The 13301-nt window shown below is 41.7% G+C and overlaps 1 protein-coding gene across 1 annotated transcript in view; it reads right to left on the bottom strand.

Moving 5' to 3' along the window:
- Positions 1-320: 320 nt before the first annotated feature.
- The window catches only part of LOC118425317 (golgin subfamily A member 3-like), a 30336-nt gene continuing 17355 nt past the window's right edge, over positions 321-13301 (bottom strand). The window contains exons 9-19 of the mRNA XM_035834124.1: positions 12796-12965; positions 11038-11227; positions 9944-10103; positions 9159-9373; positions 8525-8690; positions 8164-8276; positions 7608-7724; positions 5887-6012; positions 4699-4868; positions 3964-4077; positions 321-3035 (exon numbers count right to left, since the gene is read on the bottom strand). Of these exons, the coding sequence (XP_035690017.1) occupies positions 2864-3035; positions 3964-4077; positions 4699-4868; positions 5887-6012; positions 7608-7724; positions 8164-8276; positions 8525-8690; positions 9159-9373; positions 9944-10103; positions 11038-11227; positions 12796-12965 (1713 nt within the window). The 3' untranslated portion in view covers positions 321-2863. The remainder of the gene's footprint in view (positions 3036-3963; positions 4078-4698; positions 4869-5886; positions 6013-7607; positions 7725-8163; positions 8277-8524; positions 8691-9158; positions 9374-9943; positions 10104-11037; positions 11228-12795; positions 12966-13301) is intronic.

Below are 13301 nucleotides of genomic sequence, written 5' to 3'. Positions count from 1 at the left end.
GGTGTTTAGCCAAACGTTTTGTCGGAAGATCATCATCTGACCACATTCATTGTAGTACAAACTATTAAAACACTGCATTCAGATTTCAACGTTAATGTCTGGTTATAGCCAATGAATAGAAGTTCAGAGCGGAAATAGATTTACATAAAATTCTTTGTTCTAATCTTTAGAAAATTTGTGTGATCTCATGCAAAGAAATAAAACTAGTTTGTTTGTGCTTACACAGAGTCTTAACATGTTTTCTTGGCTGTTTCTTTATGTAGCTGCAGCAGCGTGGTAAATAAATAAAACACAAGAAACATACATTTTGGGCTTATCTAATTATATAGCTTGTAAAGTTTCTTTATTGCACAAGATCAAATGTTACATAGTTGGTGTCAAAAATGTTGTTCCTCAAAAACATGCTGAACTCCTTCAATTCAGAACTTGAACATGCAAGATGTTGCTCAAAAACGGGATTTACATTGTATACTCGATGTAAACACTACAAGAAAAACATCTGTGTTCTTTAGTGGGTAGTACATGCAAGCAATATACATGCATAGGTAATCAAATCTAATGTTCAACTGTAAGAATATCCTTTTCCTTGAACTTGCATGAGGCTAACTGTCACACCATTTTTGTAATTCTGTCACTTACTCTAAATAAAGGGGCCTTCAATGTATTCTCAAGTATGCATTCAACACCTGTGTCTCTTTCTAAGTTTTTAATGTAGCAGCCATAAGGTACTAGGCAAAATTATGGGAGTAAACCTTAAACTATCCATCCACATTCCTCATTTTCATCTAGCTCTACAAAGCACCCAGGAGTGTGTTCTGGTGCTAAAATACATGTTGCGCTAGTTCACCTTTATCCATAGGGTAACCTATATCCATTTTTTTTGTTTTTCAAAACAAAATATTTAGGGATAGCGAACAGACGGCCATTGGTTTTAATCTGCAGTATTTTGAAAACATTGCAATTGGAAAAATCAACGGATATAGGATACCCCACCGATAAAGGTGAACTACCTGGCTATTATGTGGCTTATACCTGTTCAACTGAAGACAAAAAACAAAACAGTTCCACATCTTCAGATAGGTGTACTTCTACAAAGGCACCAGGTGCTAGAAGCATCTTAGACACAGCTTATGGACTAACTTGTATCAACTATATATATGCAACTACTGTACAGTAAATACATGTAGTATCATTATATTAATACTTCATATGAAATAAAGATACAGAACATATAATTTGCTATTATCATACATTGCCTAATAATGAAACATTGCACATAACTGTTTCAAAAAAACCTTTGGTTTTAGAATAAGAAGTGACCTAACAGCAACAGATAAGATGGCAAGGATTGGTAAAATGCAAAAGCTTGTCTTTACGTTGAGAGACAGCTTAAAATTCTTTATGTACAATGTCTTACGTTGAACGTCATAGCTACCCCAAGAAAATGCCGCCAAATCTCTCTAAAATTAGCTACTCTAAAATATAAATCTACAGGAACTTGTTCAATCTCTTCCAATTGCAACAAAGTACTTAAATTGTTGCTTTTTTAATTTGCTATATGCAAATATGGTGAAATGTGGCAAAAAAAATGCAATTCAATATAATATAGCCATCTGCACACTACCTTAACCCTGTTGCGCCCACTACCTTAACCCTTGTATCCAATACCCATTTTGTACAATATGGCTATCTTTAGGAGCAGAGGGTTAAACCCTGGAAACCATTAAAATTATCTACAACTGAAAGTCCTGATTTAAACCATTACTATATATTCTTCATCTCAAAAAGAAAAGAAAAACTTTGATTGTCGTTCAATCTTGCACAAAATCTGATCATTCTAAAACAGTCACAAATTAGTTTGTGATTGGTTTAACGACAGGATTGAAGCTGGTTAATGCATTTCTATGATCATGTTTTGTTTAATTTGGTAAATTTCAGCTTGCTGGAACTGCAACTTCCTATTTAGCCAATGAAACCGTGAAGACTTGCACCCAAAGGGTTTAATATCAACATTATCAACTCGCTAAATTTTCAAACACTCAGTGAGTTATTTACATATTTTTATTATAATTCATCCTCCAAGTCACCAATAATTGCTATATACATCATGTTAGTTCATGGGGGGGAGGGGGCTGGGGTTGTGAGGCCAAACAAAATGACAAGTTCAAGTTGTGGCCTTAAATACAGTTTAACATATTCGCCACTATAAATGAATAGCGGATGTATTGCCCTGAGAAACAGGGCAGTTGGTCACAGAAACATTGGCTTTTGGCCAGGCATGCACCAAGGCATCAATTGAGTCAATGAAGTCAAGCTTGCCTAAGCTTGATGTTTCTGACTTAGGGAGAAGAAATACAGTTATCGCTATGGGCGGTTCTTTATCTTCATGATGGTAACATCAGGCCCTACGAACCTGATTTACGGGGGGAAAAAAATTGGACACACTGTTCTAAAAATAATTGGATGTCCTAGACAACTACATTGTAGATGCACTGAAGAGGCCATTACACTGCCGACTGGGGAACAGATCCTCGGACAAGCATGAAATTCTGATTGTCTGCAACTGTGACCTCCTTGACAGTAATTTGCCCCTCAGGATACCTCAGAATGCACCATTTTAACTTAAAATTCTCTAAAAGCCTAAACCATGCATGGAAGGTTGATGCCTTTGACAGCCCCCCCCCTCAACTTGTCTGTAGCACTTACCACCTAGTGAATCTCAGTCAGTAAGAAATATGGACTCCCTATAACTAAATGGGAGCTAAAAGCCTGCTGAATATTAACAATTGGTTGTATACACACAACTTTCTTATCCAGTGGTTTACCACCATGATGAAACTATTTACATGTCTAAATCACTGTGTCACATTGTTTGTACACCATTGAGGGCCGGTGGGGACAACGGTGGTCCTTGTTTCGCTCCTTGTGCTGTTCCTTGAAACGGTACTTGAGGTGGGGAAATATCTGGAGACTTGGGCGGGGTTGTCGGCGGAGAAACGGCCATCTTCAAACCTTGGACTTGGGTCTCGACGTGCCTATGGTAAAAATGGAAAACTTAAAGTTAATGTTTTACATTCAAGCCTTGTTCTTTGCTCTTACCTTGCCCTTTATACCACCACATAATGATATACAGCAGGCTTTTAGCTCGGATTGTATCATAGGGGACCAAATTTCTTGGTAAGTCGCCAGGTGACGCATGCCTGGCTAAAAGCCTGATATACATTGTACAGTCAAACCTAGATTCAGCAACCACTTAAGACAAGACAAAGGTATAATGGTTGCTGAGAACCGGGTGGGGTTAACTGCAGTAACTATAGATAAGAATAATGGGAAAAATAGATGGGACTGTTTTAATGTGGATGAAGGTGGTTGCCTGTGCCAGGTGGTTGTCCGACCAGGTTTGAGTGCATGTTTTAGCTCTTGAACCTTTAATGCCCTCTCTGTAATGATACCTTGTTAGATTGCTATTTGTTAGTGTATAATATGTGTACATTCATATTACTTTACTTTTTCTCTTTTTCATCTTCTTCCTCAGGAGCTCCATCTTCATTATTTTGTCCTTTAAAGAATGTGACAAAAATTATTCTAGTCAGTCCTTGTGTAGAGGCTCTCACTGGTTCAGGTTTGACTGTATGAAAATAAAAATTCTTGATGTGTACAATCGGTGAAAATTTGATTTTTTGTGTACCTCCATACCAACGGATGTCCTGTAGCTATAAAATAGTATAAATGTAGTAGCACAGGAGTTCCCGGCTCTATATAACTAGCTGGTAACTGAGAAACTCCGGTTCAATCCAGGGTAGGGCATCTCAAAATTCTTGAAAACTCTGCACCATGGAAGGTGGATGCCCCTGGACCCCCTACAATACTTACCTTGACTCGCCAAGAAATTTCGACCCCCCATGATAAAATCCTAGCTGAAAGCCTGGCCACTAGGCACTAAAAGGGTGAGAATGAACATACCTCCATGCCTGAGTAGAGTTGATGACAGTGGCCGTGTGTTCGTCCATCTGTTTCTGTAAGGCACTCATCTCCCCACGCAGGGTCGTCAGGCAGGACTGAAGGATGCTAAGGGGCCTTGGGAAAACATTATGGTATGTGTGCATCAGTGAAAATACAATGAATCTAAAAGTACATTTGTGTGTACCTGAAACACACAGACATTGCAAAATCATAAAAATAAATTTCAAATACTAAATACTATATCGTAAAGCAAAACAGAATACACATCAAAGTTACATGCATAAACCCAAAAGTTTGCAAAGAGTAGACAATTACTAGTACTCCTTGGCTGGGTAAAAAAATTAGCCAGGCATGCAAATCCATTGAACAGATGACACTCAACTATTCTGTATCTATATAGCCTCCCTTTGGCATGACACAACACCCTCACAGGCACGCGGTGCAGCAGCAACTAGTTACACTGAATGGCCTGTCTATTTGCATATACTCTTTAAAACTATACACAGAAGATGCCCCTACTGTGCTTGGTGATAAACAAATTCCACTCTACAATAGTTCTGGGAAAGTACAAATTTTTAAACTATAAATGTGACCATTTACGGTAAGTCCAGTGTGGCTAGCAAAAAAAGTGAAAGTCAGCATTACTTAGGTTGGTAACTCTGGTAATTGAAGGCATGCCTATTCCTTGTTCTTTGTCCGATCAATGACACAAGTAAAAAGTTCCGTTCGACCTACTTGCTGTCCTGAGTGAAGGATGGAGGGTTCAGGAGAGTCTCGTCCACTTTGACGTCCAGACTGACGCCCGCCATGATGGCCTCCAGCGCTGACAGCGCCTTCACCGACGCCTGGTCTTCCACAGAAGGCTTCTCAGTCTCGCTTCTCTTGGCAAGACGAGCTTTGATTGTCTGGGGAAAGGAGTTTTGGGTTACTGTAAATGCAGACATATTCACAGTGGATTAATGTTCGCAGTTTTCGCGGTGACCACTTCACCGCGAACTTAAAACCACCGCAAACATTTTTCTATCATCGGTATTAGACTGCAGTCTATGGTGTTACCGCGAAATTAAATCCACCGCGAAAAGTCCCTTTTCCCGCTACCGTGAAATTAAATCCCCGCCAACTTAAATGCATTTACAGTAATACTTTTATGAACTTCAAGGTTGAACATCAAGGAAGGGTTGTAGCCAGCACCTGTATTTCCATCCTTTGATGGAGTTTTGCAGCTGAGGACGAAAAAAAAAATTTGCCCATTCCGTCCTCTACAACACTTCATCCATTTAAACAATATTCAAAACCATATTAATCTCCACAACTGGATTATATAATTAAGAATACTACAATCAGGGGTTGTCATCAATCTTTGCTAATAGATGGCCATTTGCGTTGAACATTTACTTCATGCCACCCTTCCCTAAGAATTGTGGACGTGGGCTAGCAAAATGGGATCCAGGCCTGAAACCAGACTTCCAATTCTGCAAGTACCCTAAACCACCATTTCTGCCTTACATGCTGACTCTCAGTATACAAAAAAAATATGGACACACTTAAGACAAACTAATCAACAAACAGCAGTTTCAAGCAGTTACAGTTTCAAGCAGATACCAAACAAACCAACCAAACAAACTAGAAAGGCAACAATTTTCCAACAATACAGAAGCTTTCCCTGTAGCATTTTGTCAAGCTACTTGCACACAATAATTAAACCTTCAAGCTCGCCCTATTTGTGTGCAATAGTATTGTGTGCGAGTAAAAAATTCCAAACAGGTTTTACTATCACAAATTGGTAATTGTTCAGATTTATACTGCTTTCAGGTAAATGCTAAATGTTAAATGCAGTTTTAAGCTCTGACTGGTTCCTGACAGAAGATGAAGAAGAAATGAAAAGAAGTCAGCAAAAACAAACAATGAAAGTACAATCTTTACCTGGTTTTGCTTGAGGGAAGACTTGAGCGCTGCCCGCATCTCAGACATCTTAGCCTGCATGATGAACTTCTCCTTTCTGGCAGACGACAGCTCAAGTCTTAAGGAGTCCAGGTCCTTCTGAGACACCTGGGGTTCAAGGTGACATTGGAGGTCAGATCTGTATTTCAAAGTCCTTAAGTCTTCACAGGTATATTTTGAAGGGAAGAATGATACTTTCATTTCACAATGTCCAATCATAAAGCATACTTTAGCATATCTATTCATGAGTATGGATAGTTTTTTCAAGAAGTACGCTTTACATATGATTTATGTATGTTTTACAATGTAATAGATCAGACTTGGTGTAGCGTATAACATGCATTGGCATAATACCGGTAGTAAGACTTATACCGGTAGATTAAAAATACTCGAACTTAAAGAGATCTACACATGCAACAATAGTTATTTCTGAGCTGTGCACACTTCAGACATCTAGGTGTCCAATACATCATTTACAAAGCATCGATAACAATGCATTCGAAGACAACAAGGCCAAAAGTTTTCAGTATACTTTTTTTAAATTTCGGGGTAGGCAGCTCGTCGTGGGACGAACACACTGTCACATTCATTGCCAAATTTATATAGATCATAATTACACATGCTCACGGCACAAGACGAACATGATTCAACAACAATCTTGAATTTCTGTTGGTGACCTACAACTCATGTAAAAGTGTGAAGAACCGTTGCATAATAGCCCGGATCTACGACTGAATGGGCAAAATTGAACGTACGCAGCCATTTTCCCGCCATTTTTATATCTACGCTAGCAGTGAAGTGTTACGTCATAGCGGTTGTGACGGACAGAAGTTAAATGAAAATTCTTGACAGTATACGTCCGTTTTCTCATGACATTTTGTATGCTCATGCAGGTTTATGTTTTATGCATTTACTGACAGAAAAGGAAGGAACATCAGAGGATGTATAAATGTACATAGCGGCAGTTAATTGTGCCGTGTTTCTTCCTACCGGTATTTTGTACCCCCTCCCAACCACGCGCCCGTTCGCCGTGTAATTCCGCGGCGTGTTCCAATTACAATATTACGCTTTTAGCAGGACAAGAGTGGTAGAAAAGTTAGACAGAAGAAGTGGCAAGGGTAACCTATAACAGCAACATGTAACTGGAGAAAATGATGCGTTGACAATTTGTCAAATCAGTATGGCTAGAGAAATCGTCGTAAACGTACCGGTATTATGATAATAGATGTTATAGGGAGAAATGGTCATGCAGAAACATGCTATATTAATTGATGGCCATGAAAAAAGATCAATGACTTTTATAATATAAATTACAAGTGAACATCCTTCAGTTTATAAATCCTTAATCCTTACAACTTTCAAGATCAAACCTACGTACAATATACACAACAATCATTCTGCTTTACAAGAGTTTGGTCTAAGACAGAGGAGAAAAACTCACAAAATTGTGATGTCATTGGCATGCTGATAACAACATCTAAAGTATCACAAAGTATCAATCTAGCAAAAGCATTATATAGTAGAGTAGATTCATTCCTCAAGCTACTGACATCTTGCACACTGCAGTCCTCCCTCAGAAAGACATCTGGAGCCGCGTAGTTCAAGTTTTGAACTTTTATTCAGCCTGCTGGCCAAACTGGTTTCGCTATGTACAGCTTCTTCAGTGGCTAGAGGCTAATCTAGTAAAAGCATAGTTTCCTGACCTGGCACGCTGCCCTCATGTTGTCCATCTCCAGGGCGTGGCGCTTCTCTCTCAGCTGGAGCTTCTCCTTCAGCGCTGAGGCCTCCTTCTCACGCTGATCTACCTGCCACTGCAGGTTCTACAGGTGAGACAAACAGGTGAGACAAACAGGTGAGACAAACAGGTGAGATATACAGGTGAGATATACAGGCATGACAAACAGATGATATATAAAGGTGAGATATACAGGTAAAAAATGGTGTGACAAACAGGTTAAAAAAAGAGATATACAGGTGTGACAGACAAGTGACACAAAAAGGTGTGACAAACAGGTGATATATATAAAACTTCACTCTTACATCCCTGCCATGGTTACCGGTACACAGTACAAATGTTACTCAAGCTGCTTTACAAAGTTTTTGTAAAGTTTGTAAAACTTATCTTGTCAATCTAACCTTGAAGTTCATTGATGCTGCATTGTGTATATTGAGAATTGCAAATTTAAACACACTCACACAAACACAGAGGCACAACCTAAAAGAATACTTCACTTCCTTGGGGGAAGAGACAAGCTGTACCTTGATCTGGTCCGTGATGACGGGTTCCTTGTCATCTTTGTCATTCAGCTGCCTTTGCAGGCGCTCCACGTGTCGCCTGGACTCCAGCAGTCGTGTGCGCAGCTGTCGGGCATCTACCAAGGAACACATACCAGTTAAATCTTTGCCTGTAACATCACTCTAGTACAGTTAAGGACAACTAGTGTTCCTTTGACTTTTGTTTCTGAAATACAATTCTCACCAGAGTTATACATGATGTATAACAAAATGAAAGTTGTGTTTCAGTACAGCAATGACCAGGCCAGCTTTTAGATGAAAGCATGTCCCACACGGGAATGTTCACAGCCAAAATCACAAATCTTAATTCGTCCTAAAATGTTACCTTCTGCCTGTTGTTCCCCGGCCTGTCTGGCCTGTCCCAGCTCTTGCTGTAGTCTCTCTATCTCTCCATCCTTCCCTCGGAAGGTCTGGACCAGCTCCTCCTTTTCCTGATACAGGGTCTTCAGCTTCACCTCCACTCGCTTCATCTCAGAGTGTTTAGCTGCAACCTGCAGAGATATAACAGACACAATTGAGAAAAAGACAGTCACTAAAACTCTCCAGAACTGCAGAGAAAGAAGAAATTACAGTACTGTAGTGTAGGAAAGAGAGGGATCCCTTGCCATGGACCACCCTGTTGGATGGACAGCAGGAACTAGAAGATGTGTTAAACACCGTTATTGGCTGCAGTTGTCAAAACTTTGGGAAAATACTGTATACATTTGCATATACCGCAATAGCACTTTCTGTAACATCTTACACCTGTTTCCTAAGGTCCTTGCTGGTTGCCCTCTCCTATTTAAGTGCAGCCTCCAGTTCCCAAACCTTGCTGTTGCATCTGTCCTCTGCCTCCTACTAAGACATTCACGTGTACTTCCAAAGACCTTACCTGTTGCCCTCTCCTGCCTTAACGCTTTAAAACTTCCAGAAAGCCTCCTACTTACTATGACATCGACATGTATTTCCAAAGACTTTACCTGTTTCCTAAGGTCCTTGCTGGTTGCCCTCTCCTGTTTAAGGGCAGCCTCGAGCTCCGCGACCCTCTCCCCGGCCCGCCTGTCCTCAGCCTCCTTCACCTCCAGAGCCTGCCTGGCCTGAGCGCTCAGCTCCTTGAGAGACGTCTCCCGCCGCGCCAAGACGGCCTCCAGGTGCGAGGCATGCTGCTTCAGACTGCTGTGGCTCTGGGTTACTCCTGGGGAGAGGGACAAGCAGATGCATTTAATTTTATATAAGTTTGCAGGGATTTAATTTCGCGTTAGTAGGAAAGTGGAGTGTTTGCGGTGGTTTTAAGAGCGTGGTAATGGGCAGAGAATCATTATTACAGTATACTGCCCAATTTGTGTATGTTTTGTAAAGGCCAGAGTTGATTTTTTTTACATGGCAACTACTAAATGATAGTAAATTACTGCATAATTATGTGAAACAACCAAGCAACCCTGAACAAAATGTGTTTGGAGACAGTCAGATCCAAGCAGTTTTTTTTTCCGTTTCAAACTGAATACGACCATATACAGGCAGATACAAGATACAGTAACTGTAAATGCATTTAAGTTTGTGGGGATTTAATTTCGCGGTAGCGTGGAAAACGACTTTTCGCCGTGATTTTAATTTTGCGGTAACACCATAGACTGTAGTCTAATACCATAACAGAAAAATGTTCAAGGTGGTTTTAAATTCGCGGTGAAGTGGTCACCGCAAAAACCGTGAACATTAATCCAAGCGAACATTTCTGCATTTACAGTACAATAAAGCATGAGCGTACCTGCCAGCCTGCCGCGTTCCCTCTCCAGCTGCAGCAGGAGTTCCTGGTTCTGTTCCTCCGTTCTCCGCAGCTCCGACGTTTGTTCCCGCGCCGTCTGCAGGTCCCGCTCCAACACCACGATACGCTGCCGGTACGTCTCGATTTCGCTGTGGGTGCTCGCCTGCAGAGGGGAGAATTTTGATTTTGATCAGTGAGCCAGAGGCATTGAAACATAAAAACCTAATCAGGTGAGATGGCTTACACAAATGGTGGTGTTATACTGCCCCTTGTGGTGTGACATGCCTTTTAAATGGCTGAATACAAGACGGGGATGTGCCAGGTCTCCTGTTCGGAAAATGTTGTGAATCACTGTATGTCTGATACAAAACAGAGGTTAGCCAGGCCTCCATCTATGTGATTTGTAGTAAATTACCAACTCCAGGCAGAATGGTTTGCACCATCGCACACCGGGGCATGCCCATACTCTTTTCGAAAGGTGTGGTGGGTTTTTAAACATGCTTGAGATACATGTATGGCTCTCCTCAAACATGGGACCTCCATTTAACATTCCATCTAAACTTCTGACCTGAAGTTTCACATCTGTTTCTCGATGCCATCCTTCCTCTGCCTGACGAGGTCCAGCTGGTGGTGCATGTTTAACCTTTACCTAATTATGTTTATCTGGATGTAGGAATGATCGAGCTTCTCACCTGTACATGTAGCTGCAGTATCTGTTTCTCGATGCCATCCTTCCTCTGTCTGACTAGGTCCAGCTGGTGGTGCATGTTTAACCTTTACCTAATTATGTTTATCTGGATGTAGGAATGATCGAGCTTCTCACCTGTACATGTAGCTGCAGTATCTGTTTCTCGATGCCATCCTTCCTCTGCCTGACGAGGTCCAGCTCATTTTGCATGTCTTACCTTCATACAACCGGATAGAAATTGGAGTTTTCTGGAAGTACATCCTCCAATCTTTATCCAGTTGCATCAGATGAGTTGCAGGGATGAGTTACTGATCAGATCAGTTGCAGGGATTGAACTATCTTTAAAGATTGTTAACCTGCCCAATGTCTAACCTTCAGAAACATTACTAGGAATGATCAAGCTTCTCACCTGTAGTTGCAGCATCTGTTTCTCGATGCCATCCTTCCTCTGCCTGACCAGGTCCAGCTCGTGGTGCACCTGCTGCAGCTGGGAGGTCAGCTGTCCCTGCTGTTCCACGGTCTCCTGCTCAAACTGTCCCTGCAGCAGCCGCAGCTGCTGTTCCACCTGCTCCTTCTCATGAACAGCATCCTGCAGCTTACTGTGAACAAATAACAACACAAAGAACTGTTTTAAACAAACACATTGTCAGCTACTTTTCTGATAAATTTACAGGAGATTTTTGAATCTGTAATCAACTTTTAATCGACTGCAAGTCACGACATACACAAATACTGCAGCTTACTGTGAAAAAAAACAAAACAAAGCTGTTTAACAAATACCTTGACACTTGACAGTTATTTTTTCTGAGAAAAAAAGAAACAAATACTTGCAGTATTACTGTTATTGCTAATCTTAAAAACTTTTAACATTTTGTCATGTTCTTCTACCTGTTACTCTGACTTAAATTTGAATAGATTGCAAGGCACAACATGAGTGGTGTTCAGCTCTTCACCTTGGCCTTGCTCTAACACTCACACACTCACAAATGACAGTTATACACCATACCTGGACAGTAGACTGACAGTGTTTTCGTATGATGACTGCCAGGCCTGTAGTTCATGATGTGCAGTGTTCAGCTCCGTGCCCAGCTTCAGCACTTTGGCCTTACTCTAACACTAACACACAAATGACAGTATCTCATCGTACCTGGACAGTAATACACCATACCTGGACAGTAGACTGACAGTGTTCTCGTACGATGACTGCCTAGCCTGTAGTTCATGATGTGCAGTGTTCAGGTCAGTGCCCAGCTTCAGCACCTTGGCCTTACTCTAATACTAACACACAAATGACAGTAATAGACCATACCTGGACAGTAGGCTGACAGTGTTCTCGTATGACGACTGCCGAGCCTGTAGTTCATGATGTTCAGGTCTGTGCCCAGCTTCAGCACTTTGGCCTTACTCTAACACTAACACACAAATGGCAGTAATACACCATACCTGGACAGTAGGCTGATAGTGTTCTCGTATGATGACTGCCGAGCCTGTAGTTCCTGATGTGCAGTGTTCAGCTCCGTGCCCAGCTTCAGCACTTTTGCCTTACTCCTGACACCAACACTAACACTAACATTAACAGACAAATGATAGTAATAGACCATACCTTGACAGTAGGCTGACAGTGTTCTCATACGATGACTGCCTAGCCTGTAGTTCCTGATGTGCAGTGTTCAGCTCCATGCCCAGCTTCAGCACTTTGGCCTTACTCTAACACTAACACACAAATGACAGTAATACACCATACCTGGACAGTAGGCTGACAGTGTTCTCGTATGATGACTGCCGAGCCTGTAGTTCCTGATGTGCAGTGTTCAGCTCCGTGCCCAGCTTCAGCACTTTGGCCTTACTCTAACACTAACACACAAATGACAGTAATACACCATACCTGGACAGTAGGCTGACAGTGTTCTCATACGATGACTGCCTAGCCTGTAGTTCCTGATGTGCAGTGTTCAGCTCCATGCCCAGCTTCAGCACTTTGGCCTTACTCTAACACTAACACACAAATGACAGTAATACACCATACCTGGACAGTAGGCTGACAGTGTTCTCGTATGATGACTGCCGAGCCTGTAGTTCCTGATGTGCAGTGTTCAGCTCCGTGCCCAGCTTCAGCACTTTGGCCTTACTCTAACACTAACACACAAATGACAGTAATACACCATACCTGGACAGTAGGCTGACAGTGTTCTCGTACGATGACTGCCGAGCCTGTAGTTCCTGATGTGCAGTGTTCAGCTCCGTGCCCAGCTTCAGCACTTTGGCCTTCTGCTTGCCCAACTCCTGATGACTGGAGGTCTGCAGGTCGGCCATCTTCTGTTTCAGGGACGAGTTTTCCTACGGACAAAATAGTTGTGTCTCTTCATTTTGCATGTCATTGTAGTCCTTTTTAACATTATCTGGGCTACCCAACTCTGATAGGAAGACAGTTTAACTTACAAATCCACACAAACTTGATTCTACAGTTGACATACTCTAGATGGATTTATATTAGTGCACTCAGTCACTCACTCTCACTCACTCACTCACTCACTCACTCACTCACTCACTCACTCACTCACTCAATGATTCACTGTGTCACTCACTCACACTCAATTCCTCCCTCACTCACCCACACTCACTCATTCACAGAGTTCCTCCCTCCCTCCCTCCTTTCCTGACCTCTCTCCCTCA

This window comes from Branchiostoma floridae, chromosome 11 (assembly GCF_000003815.2).
Source record: "Branchiostoma floridae strain S238N-H82 chromosome 11, Bfl_VNyyK, whole genome shotgun sequence".
NCBI lineage: Eukaryota > Metazoa > Chordata > Leptocardii > Amphioxiformes > Branchiostomatidae > Branchiostoma > Branchiostoma floridae.
This window is presented reverse-complemented; position numbering and strand designations above follow the sequence as displayed.